This window comes from Mixophyes fleayi, chromosome 1, assembly GCF_038048845.1.
Source record: "Mixophyes fleayi isolate aMixFle1 chromosome 1, aMixFle1.hap1, whole genome shotgun sequence".
NCBI classification, from domain to species: domain Eukaryota; kingdom Metazoa; phylum Chordata; class Amphibia; order Anura; family Limnodynastidae; genus Mixophyes; species Mixophyes fleayi.
Genome location: NC_134402.1, coordinates 438640038 through 438660183, shown reverse-complemented (window position 1 = coordinate 438660183; position 20146 = coordinate 438640038). Strand labels below are relative to the sequence as shown.

Sequence of the window (20146 nt, the reverse complement as noted above, 5' to 3'; positions counted from 1 at the left end):
ATCTTTAAGTTCTCCAACCGAAAACTCTGACTCTCGATATTTTGTTCTCTGGTTGTTTTGGTGCGGAATAGAGGTATGTGTTCTCTGACATCTGCGTGTATGTGAGATATTACTGACCACGGAGTCACACAAACAACGCCAAGACTGTAAGGAAGGAATTACCACCCCGACCCTCAACAAGGATCACCCTCCTATTAATGTTCTCCCTCTCTCTTTACCAGAGGTTCTTCATTTCTCCAAGTTCACCCAGGGGTCAAATAAACATGTAGTTGCTCTAAACACTGGCCCTGCTCATTTGGATAAGTGTGGGATGTAGTCGTATTACAGGGTATTTTAAAACCTGTTGGGTTTTACCAGTGATTCAGCTCAGTGTACACTATGGCTTGAGCCCAAGAGCTGACAGATTTAAACCAGCATGAAATGATCTAAAAGAAACTCCTAGAACCTGACTGATATCGTCAGCTGAAACGGGGAAATGCTCAAAATATTTTGCTGGTTTATTTGCTGTATTTTAGAGTGAAAATAATATTTTGTTTGTGGATTTTGAAGGTTTGCTTGGAAACCTATTTGTATGCTGTTTTCCTAAAGCTTATTAATGGCAGTTTTATAATGTACTCTATCAATACTGAGTGTATATAGCTCGGGTTATTCACTGAAGTTCATAAATCAAACTTTGCCATAAAAATGAATATTGGAAAAGCAATTATTTGATTCCCATTAAAGGACAATTCTACATTCAATCTAGCCGGTTCCCACTACAACTCCATGTTGTGTTAACTTGTTGTCATAATTGTTCACAATAATAAAAACACAGACAAATTTATTGTGCAAACATTAACGATATGACAGATAATAATTAAAGATGGAATTATGCCTTAAGGCCTGGTCAACACAAAATAAAGTATAATTTAAAATGCTGTTGATAAGAGTTGGGAACCAGCAAGATCCTTGGGTAGCCATGGAAGATCCTTGAGGTAGCCATGGAAGATCCTTGAGGTAGCCATGGAAGATCCTTGAGGTAGCCATGGAAGATACCTATCTATCGACCTTAATAGAGCTGACTTCCAGAAGTTAGCCGCTAGTTGTAATTTTTTTTTTTTGGGGGGGGCGGGGGTGCTCTGAGTACTTAGGTTCCCTGATTTTTTTTTATTTATTTTTTTCCAGCAGAAGTCTCGAATAGATTATTTCCTTTTCTTTAAATAGCAAATTAAATACCTTTTTTAAGTATGTATTTGCTAGTTATTTTTCTAGCCCACAAATCAATATCTCCTTTTCAAAAGCCCTCTGATTGGTAAACAAAAATGGCTGCCAGCCACAGTCAATTTGCAACAGACACAGGCTTCCATCTTTCAGCATGTCATTGTGTGCCATGTGACTGGTCGCCACGATAGTCCAGAATCATAAATCATTAATAGCAGCATGAAGGAAAAAAACAAGGCAAAATGGTTAATGCCAACATTCTTATAGCCGGCTACAGTGATTTTATGTTAAAACAATAAACACACCTGATGTTTTTTTCATGGAATTGCTGCCTTAAGCACTGTACTGGTATGTAATAGTTCTAAGAAAACAATCCTGTCAGTGGTGTTTTCATCATCTTTAAAGATCTGACAGAAGTAGACATGTTGGTTACTGTTTGATTACCTGTTACAAAACTTGAAAATAAATTAGGATATCTTTTTACAAGAAAACCAATCATCCTGATTATCACTGTCCTATGGAAGATAGATCTGTTGGTTGATTTGCCAACCTGGATTGGCATGAGTCAATTCCATTATATCTTCAAATAATAACTTGTTATAGTCATCCTTTTATGGCAAAGATTAATTCATTTTGTATTTCTGTACACAAATACACACATTTATACTTCAGCAGTGCAGAAGATATTGTTTTGGTTTATGACAGACTGACCTGGCAGTTATTTTGGGGTTCTGTGACGGGCGGTCATGCTGATTATTGCTGGGTTCTATGAGTTACGGGCGGTCATGCTGATTATTGTTGGGTTCTATGAGTGGTGGGCGGTCATGCTGATTATTGCTGGGTTCTATGAGTGACGGGCGGTCATGCTGATTACTGATGGGTTCTGTGAGTTACGGGCGGTCATGCTGATTATTGTTGGGTTCTATGAGTTACGGGCGGTCATGCTGATTATTGTTGGGTTCTATGAGTGACGGGCGGTCATGCTGATTATTGTTGGGTTCTATGAGTGACGGGCGGTCATGCTGATTATTGTTGGGTTCTATGAGTGGTGGGCGGTCACGCTGATTATTGTTGGGTTCTATAAGTGTCGGGCGATCATGCTGATTACTGCTGGGGTCGAGTGACGGGCGATCATGCTGATTATTGTTGGGTTCTATGAGTGGAGGGCGGTCATGCTGATTATTGTTGGGTTCTGTGAGTGACGGGCGGTCATGCTGATTATTGTTGGGTTCTATGAGTGACGGGCGGTCATGCTGATTATTGTTGGGTTCTATGAGTTACGGGCGGTCATGCTGATTATTGTTGGGTTCTATGAGTTACGGGCGGTCATGCTGATTATTGTTGGGTTCTGTGAGTGGTGGGCGGTCATGCTGATTATTGCTGGGTTCTATGAGTGTCGGGCGGTCATGCTGATTATTGTTGGGTTCTATGAGTGACGGGCGGTCATGCTGATTATTGTTGGGTTCTATGAGTTACGGGCGGTCATGCTGATTATTGTTGGGTTCTATGAGTGGTGGGCGGTCATGCTGATTATTGTTGGGTTCTATGAGTGGTGGGGGGTCATGCTGATTATTGCTGGGTTCTGTGAGTGGTGGGCGGTCATGCTGATTATTGCTGGGTTCTATGAGTGTCGGGCGGTCATGCTGATTATTGCTGGGGTCTATGAGTGGTGGGCGGTCATGCTGATTATTGCTGGGTTCTGTGAGTGGTGGGCGGTCATGCTGATTATTGCTGGGTTCTGTGAGTGACGGGTGGTCATGCTGATTATTGCTGGGTTCTGTGAGTGACGGGCGGTCATGCTGATTATTGCTGGGTTCTGTGAGTGACGGGCGGTCATGCTGATTATTGCTGGGTTCTGTGAGTGACGGGCGGTCATGCTGATTATTGCTGGGGTCTATGAGTGACGGGCGGTCATGCTGATTATTGCTGGGTTCTGTGAGTGACGGGCGGTCATGCTGATTATTGTTGGGTTCTATGAGTGACGGGCGGTCATGCTGATTATTGCTGGGTTCTGTGAGTGACGGGCGGTCATGCTGATTATTGCTGGGTTCTATGAGTGGTGGGCGGTCATGCTGATTATTGCTGGGGTCTATGAGTGGTGGGCGGTCATGCTGATTATTGCTGGGGTCTATGAGTGGTGGGCGGTCATGCTGATTATTGCTGGGGTCTATGAGTGGTGGGCGGTCATGCTGATTGTTGGGTTCTATGAGTGACGGGCGGTCATGCTGATTGTTGGGTTCTATGAGTGACGGGCGGTCATGCTGATTGTTGGGTTCCATGAGTGACAGGCGGTCATGCTGATTATTGCTGGGTTCTATGAGTGACGGGTGGTCATGCTGATTATTGCTGGGTTCTATGAGTGACGGGTGGTCATGCTGATTATTTCTGGGTTCTATGAGTGACGGGTGGTCATGCTGATTACTGCTGGGTTCTATGAATGACTGGCGGTCATGCTGATTATTGCTGGGTTCTGTGAGTGACGGGCGGTCATGCTGATTATTGCTGGGGTCTATGAGTGACGGGCGGTCATGCTGATTGTTGGGTTCTATGAGTGACGGGTGGTCATGCTGATTATTGCTGGGTTCTATGAGTGACGGGTGGTCATGCTGATTACTGCTGGGTTCTATGAGTGACGGGTGGTCATGCTGATTACTGCTGGGTTCTATGAATGACAGGCGGTCATGCTGATTATTGCTGGGGTCTATGAGTGACAGGCGGTCATGCTGATTATTGCTGGGTTCTATGAGTGACGGCCGATCATGCTGATTATTGCTGGGTTCTATGAGTGACGGGCGGTCATGGTGATTGTTGGGTTCTATGAGTGACGGGTGGTCATGCTGATTATTGCTGGGTTCAATGAGTGACTGGCGGTCATGCTAATTATTACTGGGTTCTATGAGTGTCACAGAACCCAGCAGTAATCAGCATGACCACCCGTCACTCATAGAACCCAACAATAATCAGCATGACCGCCTGTCAGTGTCATCCCAAGTTCCTTGTTTTCTTAGCAGGTTCCTGCTTGCACCAGTGTGTTTGAGGAAAGTCTAGGCCTCCTTAAAGGCCCCACCTCTTATATCGTTATTAAAATCCAGGACTGACCTGCTACCTGGTTAATTTTGGTTAAGTCTATGTAACTGTACAGTGTGAGAGAAGATACTTTCTGCTTTTGTTGGTAAGCTGGTCTCTGAAGAGGACTACTGGAGTAGCCATTACTCAATTGTTACGTAAAACCAGGAGGTTTCTGCATAACCAAAAGTTAGTTCTATAAATAGGCAGGACTTTGATAAATAATGTTCTACAAAATCTTACTGTTAGTGTAATAATTCTCTCTCTAAATGTATTCGGTCCTAAAAAAAAAAATGGTTATTCTTGTCTAAAAGAGTAGTATGTATATTCTATACATAATTATGTTCTCTCTATGATGAAACTTGCTAAACTAGATCTGCTCCTCTGTACCTATTTTCGATCTACAAAACAGTGGTCAAATTCCACCCCAATAATATCATACCCACTATACACTACTTGGCAACACCCCCAAACTGTAGGAAATAGCAACCAATCAGATGATAGCAACCTATAAGTTAGTATTTCTTTTTTTAAAGTACTAGATAGTCTAGTTGCTATGGGCAACACCTCCACTTTTCCATTTTAGAAAAATTGATCAGTGGTCGAAGTGGAAATTCTGATGTGACAATATGAAAACCGTAATGGGAATGTAAGTGAATGAAATGTAATAGTTGTACAATCATCATCATCATCATCTATTTATATAGCGCCACTAATTCTGCAGCGCTGTACAGAGAACTCATTGACATCAGTCCCTGCCCCATTGGAGCTTACAGTCTAAATTCCCTAATATAGACACACACTCACATACAGACACAGACAGGGAGAAACTAGGGTCAATTTGATAGGAGCCAATTAACCTACTAGTATGTTTTTGGAGTGTGGGAGGAAACCGGAGCACCCGGATGAAAGCCACGCAAACACGGGGAGAACATACAAATTCCACACAGATAAGGCCATGGTCGGGAATTGAACTCATGACCCCAGTGCTGTAAGGCAGAGGTGCTAACCACTAGGCCACTGTGCTGCCCCAATGAAGGCGGTAGGAGAAGTGGCGGTATGACCTATCTCCGTATACACCCCCACTTCCCCTGGGTTTCATACTAAAACAGTGGCGCTCTTTGCTTATTTGTTTTTTTGCATCTACCCCCAAATCCTCCATTGTTTGGTGGGGTAGCTGGTGGTTGAATCTACTTGCTGTGTGAGTAGCTTCACTTCTAGTGAGATGGGAGAAGGCAGCCCCGGGTGTTTGTCAGGTGCGGGAGAGCGTCCTGGCTGCGACATGGAATTACTAACACGTTATGTTCATAACTCAGAAGTTTCCACTTCAATTTACATAGCTGGTGGAACATTGCAGTGTGAGAACTGACAGACGCCCGGCATAGTAGACGCTGCTGACCTTTCAGCAATGCAGGAGCAGCACTACAGACGGGCTCAAACCAAAACAATGAGGCGATGCAGGAAGAATGTTCCTCAGGTTTCAGTGTAGCCGCAGCGAGTGGTGGCTGATTAAATGACCGGCCATGTGTGATCTATATCAGTAATATATAACCTGTGCGTTGTGGAACTACACTTCCATGATCTGTATAATGCCTGGTCTTATATGTGATTTATGGAACGCCTTGATCAGTGCAGTGTATACGAAGCTAAGTACCATGCATGGTATCGGTGGTATTTACACCTGACAAACACCCGTTCCTGTGTTTCCCAATCTCATTGCAAACGAGCACTTTCTGCAAACACCTTTTTTCTGTGCGCTAGTTGCCATCAATGTTAATAAATGTAGTGTTAGATTAGCCTGCAAGGATTTAAAGTCCTCTGAGAGTTTTGTGGAAATGGTTTTGGACACAATCTGGCAGGAAGGACACACATGGAAACAGTCACAACAGGATGGTGGAGGTCAGAGGTGGCACAAAGCTCAGTACAAGTGCCAGGAAGATAAGAGATTCACAATACGGGATACAAACTTGAAACAAGAGCATACTTGCCAACTCTTCTGGAATGTCCGGGAGACTCCCGCATTTCGGGTGGGTCTCCCGGGAGAGTGTGGCAATCTCCAACATCTGCCCGAATTAGGGCCGAAATGCAGCGATTCTCCGGGAATCGCAGCATTTGGCCCCACCCCCGCTGTAAAATGACGCTTTTTGCATCATTACTTCACGGGGTGGGGCCAAATTGATGCAATTTTGTAGCCACGCCCACCTGCCCCAGGGAGGCTCCCGGACACCAACTACAAAAAGTTGGTAAGTATGAACAAGAGGCAGGAAGGATTCACATCACAGTGATCAGTAATGGTCCAGTATGGGGTCGAAGTTAGAACATATGCCCAGTCCTGGACCGTTCAGAACAACTGACTTTTTCTCTAGGCTTCCACAAGGACCCCTGGATAGCTGTAGAAGCACTTCCTGTGTTACGGTCCACCATTTTGGTTATGGGCAAGTTCACCTGCTGAGCTAGAAGTAACATTTCACTTCACTACTCTGTTTAAAAACACTGACCCTCTGACTATGCTGCTAATATACAGTATGCAATGCATTTAGGGACAGTAAACCATACAGGGTAAAACAGAACAATAAACGAGTATTATCAAGACTCCCAGAGCTCCAGGCATAGAACCCATCCAATTTAATTTAGATATAACATAGCGATGAGATTGTGTCAGTGACAATGAAAGCATTTGTGTGTAGCTTGTTATGCATTGCAGAAACTTTTCCTTCTGCACTACCTTTCATGAATTACCCCAATTATGTTTATCATGACCTGTAAATTTATCTTGGTCGGTAGCTATGGTTGGACCTAGGCTTTCAATGTTAGCCCAAGTGTCCTCTAAAGGGACAAGAACCAAATCTGTCAGAGGCTGGAACATGTTGGGTATCCCAATGTCATCACAAGGAACTGTCAGGGTTTCGGGGGACCCGCTAGCAATGTAGGGGAGGTCCTGATCGCATCTCCTCTAACACTAATAACTTAGATCTTATAGCAACTTTCAGACGAGCTGATGGTGGATCCAAATTAAATTTAATCTGATATCCTTAGTGTGCAGAAAGGGTCACCGGTTCCTCTCCTCACTAACGTGTCTCCACAAAGAGTTTAAAAACAGACACGAGTTCCACAGTAAACTGAATACTATATGCAGTGTCGGACTGGGGTATGAAGGGCCCACCAGGGGAATGCAGTGATAGGGGCCCACTACGTTGGGGTGTGGCCAACTGTAAGAGTGGGTGTGGCCAGTCAAGGGGGTGTGGTCAGCCCAAGGAGGACAACTTATAGCACTATAGTGTGGTCCTTAAAGAACAAAGTGTACATTGCAAATTAGACGAGTTTCACATATATCATGTACACAAAACTATAGACAAATTGTTTATCAATCAATAAATAACCTTTATTAATAGTAATAAACATATGTATGAATACAAAAATATAAATTAGAACTAGAAAATTAGAAAATTTAAACAAAACTATTTAGTGTAACACTGAGAACATCTGACACAACAACGCAATAAAATATAAATAACATTCCTTAATATTCCAACATCACACAGTAGTGATTTTCCAATCACTTAACGTAAACATGTTTAGAATGTGTTTATCACAGACAGTGCAATATACCCGCATATATAACCTCCTTCATTTTTTGGAGTGGTATTGTTAAAGTTTAAGACTTTTAATTTTAACACAACAACAATTTAGTGTAACACTGAGAACATCTGACACAACAACGCCATAAAATATAAATAAACTCCCTTAATATTCCAACATCACACAGTAGTGATTTTCCAATCACTTAACGTAAACATGTTTAGAATGTGTTTATCACAGACAGTGCAATATACCCGCATATATAACCTCCTTCATTTTTTGGAGTGGTATTGTTAAAGTTTAAGACTTTTAATTTTAACACAACAACAATTTAGTGTAACACTGAGAACATCTGACACAACAACGCAATAAAATATAAATAACATTCCTTAATATTTCAACACCACACAGTAGTGATTTTCCAATCACTTAACGTAAACATGTTTAGAATGTGTTTATCACAGACAGTGCAATATACCCGCATATATAACCTCCTTCATTTTTTTGGAGTGGTATTGAAGAAGCATTATCATTAACAGCAATTAAGCTGTTACAGAAGCAATCTTTGTAAAAGAGAAGATGAATGTGCAAATGTATCAATTATGTCATCAAATATGAAATTTCCAACAATATCCCTTTCTATATTGAGAAGCAGAAATGATTCTAACAATTCTTGGCCAATCATTGATCTCAATCTATTTTTTACAATTTTAAGCTTTGAAAAAACTCTTTCGCAAGATACCTGAGTACAAGCTAATGTAAGAAGAGTTTTGTACACAGCAAACAGATTGGTATATGCAGCAGAGTGTAAATTGTGATCATATAGGAGCCGGTAGCAGCAGGTCAGGCAGTTTTCACAGGCTCTCATTTTTATATGACTGGACATTGTTTCTTCAATGTTTGTTTCTTCTACACTAACACTTGTGCTCGGAAGAGAATATGGCTTTTTAAGCACAGAATAATTCTGCACAAAATTTAGAAGCTCTGCTTTAAGCTGGACAATGTCTACCTCAGCCAAATCTGCAACAGTTCTCAGAGCCTCTGTTGGTATCTCACACTGATCGGTCATCATTCGGTTAAACTGCCTTGGGTCAAAGTAGGTTAAATTCTGAATGAGGCTTTCATTTTTCGAAAACCTTCTATCAATACTCTCTACTGCTTGATCAAGTACAACATAGTATGTCTGTATTTTGAAAGCTTCTAGAGAGTCCTCAATTGGCTCATCCTGAGATAACTCACCAGGCATCTTTTTTTTCCTTGCTGTCCTTTTTTCGGGTAGACTTTTTTGGACTTCAGCAGTTACAGAATGCTCTTCAAGTGAACTCTCTACTTTGTCAATAAATGAATTCACTAATTCAATTAATTTCGAAAATGAAGGTCTAAGCTTCTGAAGCAGACCCTTGGCAATATCAACCATTCGCCATGCCTGTAATATGTCCAAGCCAGCAGTCTGCAGATAATCAGAAACTGGAGTTGCAATTTCAAAGATCTGCATGAACATAAATGATACAAGTAGTGTTTCGTATCTTGTCCAGGCATGGAGTAAGTACTTTGCCTCACAAAAATTTTTACTGTCAAACTGTGGTGACACTGAAATATACTCCAGGCAATAAAGCAAGGTGCTGTACAATTCATTGGGTTGTTCAGAAGATGATCCAAAAATTGTACTTAATGCTCTTGGTTTGCTCCACCAGCGTGTGTCACTAATTTTCTTTAGTCGAGAAAGTTTTTCCCGCCCTTGACGCTGGTTGGAGACATGTTCTGCCCACACAGATGATCTCTTGTAAGACTCTGAAAAAAAACATGCTGTTTTTTCTAAAAGCCCAAATAAAGACTTTACTGGAGTAATACACTGTGTGATATCTACAATGACCAAATTGAGAATATGAGCATAACACCAAGTGTACACTGAATTACAGGACTCTTTTCTTATGTAGGCCTGTACTCCACTGTAGTGCCCACTCATGTTTGCAGCACCATCAAAAGAGCAACCAATAATGTTACTTATGCTCAGAGAGAACATTTCAAGTCGTTCCTTCAGAACGGAAAACAGAGCTTCCCCAGTAGTGCTTCTGACATCAACAAGACTGAAGAGTCTTTCAAAAACCATGCTGTCTTTGGTATACCTTAAAATGATGCTACATTGTTCCACAACACCAATATCCTGTGTACTGTCCATTTCTACACTAAATTTCACAGCATCTTTCACCTCCTGGCTTATTTTCTGTTTTACCATATTTCCCATTATTATTATCAGCTTGTTAACAGTTGTTTTGCTTAAAAATGTTACCATTCCACCCCTTCCTTTACTCTTCTGATGGCGTCTTTTCCTGGCCTCACTTTTTTCTACTGCTTGCTCTATGTGTTTTTGCAGTACACCATCAAATTTACTCAGAAGCAGAACTAACCCCAGAAAGTTACCGTGGTTGAGTTCACTATTGAGTAAAGTATGAGCAGCCTCATCCTGCCCTCTGTAAGCAAGCGCTTGCTTTGCAATGTAGAGTATGATAGCAATAAGACGACTAATTACCATGCGATTGTGCTGCACTTCTTCTCTATGTTTGTTTACTAAATTTACATTGATTAAAGTTTCTATATCACTTTTCCTTTCTGCATGCAAATATGCACTGACAGCTACTTGATGTTGGCTAGATTCTTCATGTTCCCTTACTCTGTCATACACATGGTGTTTATTAACTTGCCATCCAAAAATAAAATTACTTTTACGATTGCTACAAAATGCCATACAAGTTGAACAAAATATTTTTTGACTTTCAACACAGTAAGAAAGCCATTTCCTCTGAATGGCACTTCCACCGGGTACCGGTCGAAAGTAGACTCTATGAGCTTGAAAAGGCAAAGCATGAGTAGCATCTGAAGGTGGCTGTACAGGGTGAGCTTTCATAAAATGTAATTTGGCTGAAATACTGCATAATGCTTCTGGTGCAACAAAAACATTATATTTTTCAGATACAGATGGAATAGGTGAAAACAAGATCTCACTTTCTGCAGAACTGTCCGTATCTTGACCATGGGTCTCGGTGAGGCCGAGCCCACGAATATTTTCTCCTGAGCCTTCCGGTTCACTTAATACAACGGACGGACCTTCGTCTGCACTAGACACTGATGCTGCAGCATCCTTCTGTACTGTGCTTTCAGAAACATGTTGAAGGCTTAAGTCCTTTGGTTCTACAGTAACATCCTTAGACTTCCATAGCTTTTGTTGGCCTGATGCATTTCCTGCGTCTCTCAGGCTCTTTTGTGACGCCTGCAATCTCTTTGCTGAGCCACTACTATATTTCTTCTTTTTAGGCACTTCTGCTTGGCTTTTGTCTTCGGAAACTGCACTTCTTTTTGAAGACATTTTGTAGTGCCTAGCAATAACAAACAATATTTTGGACATCAATGATGCCCACTGAAGATTGCTTGATGCCCTGACTGCAGATAGTTCCAACTCTGTTTTCCTCAATCATGCATAACAATTTCTTGAATATCATCCTTTATCATGCTGTCCTACAATCTCTTCATTATAAACAACCTCATATATAATCATGCCAACATGATAAGATAGCACAATTAGCAAGATCTCCATATAATTACGCCATCATATATAACTATTATTAACACATACACAGTATTATAAAGACACGCCTATCTTACTTATTATCATGCCACCCTAGCAAGACAAAATACACATTATTAAAGGCATGCCACCGCAATATAATCATGCCATCCAACTTCATTAGAATCATGCAAGCCTCTGTCAACCATATACATGCCATTCTACTTCGTTATAATCATGCCATGCCCTTCAACATGCCATTCCCTCAAAATATACTAATTATATGCAATGATCACATAATTAGGAACATTATATAATCTGTAAATCATGATATTCCATAAACTAAGCCATTTTCATCATGTCATGCAAACATAGTTTACATTTTCAGAGTGGCTGGCTAAAATCAAATATTTAGAAACATTCTAAAGATTAGTATGGACAAATGTTTTCCTACCTGTAAATAATGAGTATTTTTAGTTTTGATTGATCCTGGATTCTCAATCTGGGTGCAGCTCAATTCAAGATTGGTCAGGTTTTTCTGATTATCTTCCAGTTTTCAAATGGGGCCCAGTGTGTTTTCTGTATTGTAATATACAAGAACATTTTATCACAAATGCTTTTGCCTCAGAGCTCTCCCGATTTCCCTCTTCCATCCCTCATCCCTCAGGGCTCTCCCCATTTCATCCCTCAGGGCTCTCCCCATTTCATCCCTCAGGGCTCTCCCCATTTCATCCCTCAGGGCTCTCCCCATTTCCCCCTTTCATCCCTCAGGGACACTGGGGGTATATTCCAGACCCAGACTAGACATCATGTTGGACACTCTCATTTCACTTTGTTTTATCACAAAAAAATTTATTTTCTGGTGCCAAATTTTCAACACATTAATTAATTGCTGGAGCCAATTAACTGTACTTGTGCAAATGAGTTTAACACTAATTACCATGCAGTGCTTGCTATCACATAAAGAAAATAAAAATTTGCTGACAAAGAAAGTGAATAAGGAAGGAAGGCTGATAGAAAAGATAATATAAAGGGGTAAAGACAGCAAGATTATTTATAATCTATCTCTAGGAATAATTCTTTCACTCCCTTCTAGGATTTTATAAGTATTGATAAAATCTTATTTTATAACTGGAGTGCAAGCGAAAACTAGAGGATAACTTGATAGAGAAAAGAAAGAACAGTAGTTTTTTTTTCAACAAGGTGCACTATGGACCTATATCATTTATTGTTATCACTTGAACCATCGTTTTAAATCAATATTATTAATAAAATCAAAACTGGATGCACTGTGTATCTATACCTATATATCCAAACCAAAGGATATATGGTAAGGAGGCTGTATAAGTATTGCTAATATGCAGATATACCATTGTGGGATCAGTGGTCAGTTATCATCCACTGATATGAATAATCAAAACCACCACTTCAATAGGATTAATAAGGACGACTATGGTAATATATCTGGTGGTTTTGATTATTCATATAAGCCTCCTTACCATATATTATTTGGTTTGGATATATAGGTATAGATACACAGTGCATCCAGTTTTATCATAATTTTGATTTTATTAATTATATTGATATTTTATATTTTGCGATTATATATTATATTATTTTAATATTATATCCAATAAAAGTTTTGTTTTAAAAAGAATGGTTCAAGTGATAAAAAGAAATAATGATATTCCATAAACAAATAAATTATATAGACCCCTACTGCAGGCATCAGATAAGTTTAAAAGGAACATAGTGGACATATGTACTGTACATTTATATAGGACTCAGCCAATGATGGAGTAATGCCAGAGAGCCACTTACCTGATTCTGAAAAGGTCCGGCATGCTGCTCCTCTGGGCGGCTGCAACAGAAACACAACTCCTCCTTCCCTGCTGAAGTTGAAAACACACTACCGCGCAGGTGCAGAGAGCCAAGACAGGCTCTCTGCAGCTGCGCGGTAGTGTGTTTATTACTGACACTGCCGCCGAGGCCCGCAGACGTCGGGCAGTCAAGTGATCGCTGGAAGCTCCGCCCTAACGTTGGAGGGGGCGGGGCTTAATCGCGGCGGGGTCTACCGGAGTTTAGCCCGGCTGGCCGGCAGGCCAGTCCGAGGCTGACTATATGTTGTATACTGTCTGTAACTTGCAAATGCTATATTGGGGTGTTCATACTCCACCCCCTCCCCTTTTTTTTTCTTTCTGTACCCCCCATTTACTTAAAAAATTTCAATAAAAACGATTGATGATAAAAAACAGACACGAGAAAGGAATTGAATGTTAATTTCCTTATATAAATCCCATAAAATATGTATTCTGATGTGCTACCAAAAGAGAGCCCCATATGCCCTAAAACAAAATATAACATTTACTTGCATGGACCAAGTATTTGAATAAAGGCATTACAAAATGTGGAATTTGGTGTGATCATGAAGTGGTTGAGGTGTGTTTTTGCTCTCAGTGTGAAGCAGTCATCCTGTAGTCACTGGGAATGGCTGGACTCTTCCTAGAGGTGATCGTGTCAGAATGAGGAGATAATGATAGGTCTGTACCTGGTGTGTTTCCTATGTTGTGTAATGGTACGTCATTTAATAAATAAATTCCTGTTACACAATTGACCTTTTGACCTTACAAAAAGATCAATAGCTTTATGCCTAGGTCTCGGTGTGGGTAATCTGCTGACAACTAGTTCGCTTTCCTCAACCCAGTGTAAGTTATATGGTTCTCTACCTTTCTTTATTTTTTTTAATCTAAGACCACTGGTATAATATTAATAGGGGTGTAGTAAGTTGTAAGACGGCTACTGGGCCCTGAGGTGGGGTGGGCCCCTTCAATGCCGAGGGCCCGCTTTCGCTCGGAGGCTTACTGTTCTGGTCAAGAACTGAGCAGAGACCTCCTTAGCTTTGCGTTGGGTGCTTGCACAGGACCACACGTTTAAAAATAAAAAAGAGGGACTTCAGATTCTGATTCTGGGGCCATTTGGGGATCCCGATCTACAGATTGCTCACGTCTGAGGAAGATGGTGAAGTTTATTTTAGAATACTACCCATTTGCACTTTGTTTAAAACAACAAACTGCTCAGAACTTTATGAAAATATAAGTGTCAGTTCTCTGGGTCAGTTTGCTCTGAGCCTCAGCTGCGCCTCTATTTAATAATTGGCATAAGGACAAACAAAACAAGACAAACAGGTCTGTAACCACCAACTGGGGAACTCCCAAACTCCACATGATTACTAACCAAGGAAATGTATACACTAATATTTATCACATGGAGAGTGTAAGCGGATAGCCCTGCCACTGACAATATACTGTCAGCAATATACATGTGTATCTGTGTAAGTCAGGTGTCTTTTAAATTTAAAAAAGGCAATTAGAAACACTAGAGCCAATGACTGCAATCCTGGGCCATACTGGAGCCAATGACTACAGTCCTGGGCCATACTGGAGCCCGTGACTACAGTCCTGGGCCATACTGTAGCCAGTGACTACAATCCTGGGCCATACTGGAGCCAGTGACTACAATCCTGGGCCATACTGGAGCCAGTGACTACAATCCTGGGCCATACTGGAGCCAGCGACTACAATCCTGGGCCATACTGGAGCCAGCGACTACAATCCTGGGCCATACTGGAGCCAGCGACTACAATCCTGGGCCATACTGGAGCCAGCGACTACAATCCTGGGCCATACTGGAGCCAGTGACTACAATCCTGGGCCATACTGGAGCCAGTGACTACAATCCTGGGCCATACTGGAGCCAGTGACTACAATCCTGGGCCATACTGGAGCCAGTGACTACAATCCTGGGCCATACTGGAGCCAGTGACTACAATCCTGGGCCATACTGGAGCCAGTGACTACAATCCTGGGCCATACTGGAGCCAGTGACTACAATCCTGGGCCATACTGGAGCCAGTGACTACAATCCTGGGCCATACTGGAGCCAGTGACTACAATCCTGGGCCATACTGGAGCCAGTGACTACAATCCTGGGCCATACTGGAGCCAGTGACTACAATCCTGGGCCATATAAGTGGCAGTTACTAAGACTGAGCCTTATCTGGTACCTGTAGGCAAATTCCTGCATGTAATGACAGCTTCACACTCTCTCCAGTCACCATTCTTTCATTCTTTTCCCCCTAGGGAAGAACGGTAGTGTGAGAGTGATGGGCTCGCCATGGCGCCCAGAAGTCCAGAGTCCTGCATTAAGAAGACTAGGCCTATTCTGTAAAAGTAGCTGTGTCTTTTAATAACTACCAGATTGGACCACTAGGTGTCACTAGACTTGAATGAATTTCCACATACATTTATTTGCATTACTATTCATTTTGCTTACCAAAATCTGCAAGGACAGCCCAGCTCCAAAACTTTAGGAGATGTAGACCTTTCAAAAGCACTCCTGGCAAAATAACTATGAAATCCCTGACGTTCATGTCTGGAATGTTTGTCACAGATAATATTACTTTTTTCTTTTACTTGAATATGAATTCATTGGATGCTAAATGATTTACAAATTAATGGTCTATTATGTTGTTGTTCTGCTGCCTTCTACTACAGTAAGGTAAATATTAATCAGGTACTGTAGGCATCAGTAAACCTTTAACTGTAATCCCCACCTCCCAGCAAATTATTAGTACCATGGCTTATCCAATCAGCTTCTGCGTGTCAGCCCAGCAGGTGAGGGACACTTGTTGGGTGTGAGAGTCCCTTAACACACTAGTCCTAGGTATGAGGCCTCCGCAGGTCACGTAGAAGGGGATTTAGGGTAAACTATTTATTAACTGTTATTTATATAGTGCATGTATATTACACTGCGCTTTACAGAGAATATTAATCATTCACATCAGTCCCTGCCCCAGTGGAGCTTACAATCTATATTGCCTACCACACAGACAGACCAACTAGGGTCAATTTTGTTAGAAGCCAATTAAGCTCCCAGATTGTCTTTTAGGGTGTGGGAGGAAACTGGAGCACTTGGAATAAACCCACACAGACATGGGGAAGAACATACAACAGATAGTGCCCTGGTCGGAATCCAAGCCATGACCCCAGCTGAGAGGCAGCAATGCTGACCACTACACATGCAAACAAATCTATTCCCTCGTGGACCTCACAATGAGTGCACTAGTAAGTATGAATAGTTCTCTTATTGTATCTTATTGTTACAAGGTGCTAACTGTGTCTTAATACCTTTACTAAGACCCTGGGTATGTATTGTATAAAGTGCCTGTAATCTGTCATTAAATCAATCAGTAGGTGCTTTGCAATATGGGGCTGTTATGTGTTTGCTGCAATTAGTTTTGCCGGAGAGACCTTACAACAGTAATTCAGTGATTGATTCAATTACAGACACTTGATGATATTATACTATACATATGAGGGAGTCCTAGAAAGTATTGAAGGATGCAGGGTCCATTTGTTTGCATGTATCCAAAAATATTAACTTATGCTGGGAGTTCCCTGTTAAAGCTATTTTTAACAAATCTTCTTGTGCTAGAGAATTCAGCCAACCTGTATAGGGTGAACTGAAGCTTTGCATATCTGAAAGCGGCTCTCGCATCTAACTCTTACAGGTCATTAGTATAGAAATTGTGAGATTGCTTCTGTTTTTTTTTATGTTTAAATAATGTTGCTACTCTCAAAATCGTGATCCGTCGTTACTGCAGAAAAGATAAGGTTAAGTGTTTGTCTACTGTAATGATGCTGTCACTTGGGCTCATAATTTTATAGAATTAATTTGACCAGTCGTAATCAGCGATTAAATGTCACGGTTTGACAGCGTGTGCTCAAATAGAATGTATATTATTTGGCGAGCGTTTTATTGTAGGCTTAGAACAGTTGTACAAAATGCGGTTGTCGGCTGCTTCAAAAAACGGTTTCATAACTGTTTGAGTTAGTTGTCAATTATTCTTTGACAGAAATATAATTGAAAAAAATATATAAAAATATTATTTTTTCCTTGGATCTATGCGTATTATTTTTGCATACAACTAAATAAGTATTTCTGTCCTGACCTAAATACTTATTATGTTTTTTTGACCCAACTACTTCTAAAACAGGACTGCTCTGTAATTATTTTGGAGGGGTGCCTTGAAAAAATTATGGCGACTCTAAGGGTGCCGCGAACTGCAAAAGTTTGGGAACCACTGGTTTAAGGGATTAAAGAACTCATGTGACATCCTCTATGTTTTCTGGCAGAAATTACCAATTTCTAATTAATAAATTTGGAGCCATTAGACGCTGTGCTTTAAACAGGGCGAGAAATTGCCTGTGTGACACCACCCTAAGGCAGCAGGAAATAATAAACCGATTTGCAAATTTATCTTCTAAATCCGGAGATATGTCAGAGAAGAAATAGCGGACCGTACTCTTTAAATTGACATTGAGGCATCATGGCTCTCCCTACTCAGTCCCAAGCAAAACAACGCAGCCATGTTTTGTTAAGGTTGCCAATTCCGAATGTAAAATAACTTGAATTAACGCCAACCGACTCGATTTAATTATAGTGTTCACATCGCTCGTGCTTCTTTTGCAAAAAAAAAAAAAGTAAAAATTTCACGTCTGATGAATGAGAGATGTAGGTGCAATGACTGATCTGGAGGTGGTTCTTTTTTGTTCTTGTAAGAGATGGTTGTCATGGCATTGCACAGTTATGCATTTTCCCCACAAGCTGGAACTATTTTGGGACACTTGTTCCCTTGTCGTTGCAACTTTAACATTGTGCGTGCTTAATCCGTGAAGGGCCCCGGTGCCTGCACGCTGCATAGCACACGCTATCGAGAGCTGACCCAGGGAACAGGCGTGTACAAGCGTACGCTGTGTCCTAGCTCCAGCCTCCATTATCTGCTTTGTTATCTGGATGGGAGGGGACGCAAGCTGCCGTTTCAGAATGAAGACCTCTTCTGTGTCTCCTGCGTCTCTCTGGGCCGGGCAGGTTAGGGTTAAATAGTTAGCATTCATACGGGCTTACACACAAGGTAATCATGTACAGGGCTAGACCTGAATCATTCGGCGTTCATCTGGGAGATTGTCAAGGTCGCGGCAACCAGGTGAGTCTGTTAATATTTAATGTGTATTTTCTGTTCTCTCTCTCTCTCTCTGTGTGTCTGGAGAATTTCAGTAACATTTCTCTCTGGACTTACATGTGTAACCAGTATTAATGATCAGTTTTTCTCCTGCCAAAGCTAATTAATGAATATATGGGCATCTTGGGTGCCAAAATTGGCTTGTGTTATGTTTCTGTGATCCGCAAGGGCAACTGTAATTTAAGCCAATGATGATATATATATATATATAGATAGATATAGTTTTTATATTTCTATACCTGATGCTGAATTTTATATACATGACATTTTATTATGGTTTTTTTTGCATGTGTATATGTACGTGTGTGTTATATTTACGTAGATGTTGTTTTATTTCATACACTTACATATAAAACACTGGAGATATGGCTGTCACCACAGTTTGTCTTCTCCCTCTGTCTGGATTATAGGCTTACAGATGGGCCAACCTTTTGGAATGTTTGGATCTACTGATTGTTCCATGAGCCACTCACTAGATTCATAACCTGATGATAAGCGATCGTTATTTATGTTAGTGTTTTGGGGATATTAAATTGCCGGCGACGTGGCGCGCGGATATCATCCCGATCTCCTGCTGCGCACATTGCCGGCAATTGCAGTAGGAATCTCCGCTCGTTTTTCTGTGCACCACTATAGGAGGTGAGGGAAAATTGATCGGAGATTTCTGCCATAACAGCAGCACAAAGTGTCTCCGCGGCCGTTCTGGAGACTCCTCGCACCGGATTGAATCTCCCCCTTTTACGTGCCATGTAATGCTGGCCATAAGGGCGCATTGATTGAGCACTAATGGATAACAGACGGCCCTCCGAGCCTTCGACTGCGGCCCCCAGCTCCGTCCTGCTTTGGCAGATATGTTTGTAACACTTGGTTACTTTACACTAAAATGCCGACAGATATATTATTACAGATAGGTGTCTCTTTATTAAGTGTTTTGTTTGGACTTATTACTGAGATTAAGGGTAATTTACGGCCCATTTGAAGGCTAGGGGCCACCCACGTGGCCCCTGAAGAGTATCTGGTTGCCCATGACTGCATTTAGGGCCTGTAAGTGCAGAACTACACAGACAAGCTGGAAGCAGTCAAGTTAAGACCATAGGGCCTGATTCATTAAGGATCTTAACTTGAGAAACTTCTTATTTCAGTCTCCTGGACAAAACCATGTTACAATGCAAGGGGTGCAAATTAGTATTCTGTTTTGCACATAAGTTAAATACTGACTGTTTTTTCATGTAGCACTGAAATATCAACTTTAAATTTCAGTGTACAAATAAGCTATCAAGTATGTGTGTGCTTCATGAAAAAACAGTCAGTATTTAATTTATGTGCAAAACAGAATACTAATTTGCACCCCTTGCATTGTAACATGGTTTTGTCCAGGAGACTGAAATAAGAAGTTTCTCAAGTTAAGATCCTTAATGAATCAGGCCCATATTTATCATAATCCTCATTTATATAGCACCACCAATTCACCAACATGACTCATTATATTTTGATCGGATTATTATAGGGATTCTGCTTAATTTTGGGGCGGTGGTAAATCACAGTCCATACTGTAGTGTGTGTGTGTGTGTGTGTGTGTGTGGCCAGCTTTAGTGAGCGTTCTATTACAATGTCCTGGCACTTATTACGTTGGAGCTGCTATTTATATAAAGCGATCG

The 20146-nt window shown here is 41.2% G+C and overlaps 1 protein-coding gene across 13 annotated transcripts in view; it reads left to right on the top strand.

Annotated features, from left to right (window-relative positions):
* The window catches only part of NEDD4L (NEDD4 like E3 ubiquitin protein ligase), a 265091-nt gene that overhangs the window by 162323 nt on the left and 82622 nt on the right, over window positions 1-20146 (top strand). The window contains exon 1 of one of the 13 annotated variants that reach the window (XM_075185093.1): window positions 18097-18452. The exons of the other annotated variants lie outside the window; for them this stretch is intronic. Coding sequence (XP_075041194.1) covers window positions 18387-18452 — 66 coding nt within the window. The 5' untranslated portion in view covers window positions 18097-18386. Of the gene's footprint in view, window positions 1-18096; window positions 18453-20146 lie in introns of those variants that run through there. 13 annotated transcript variants of the gene reach the window in all.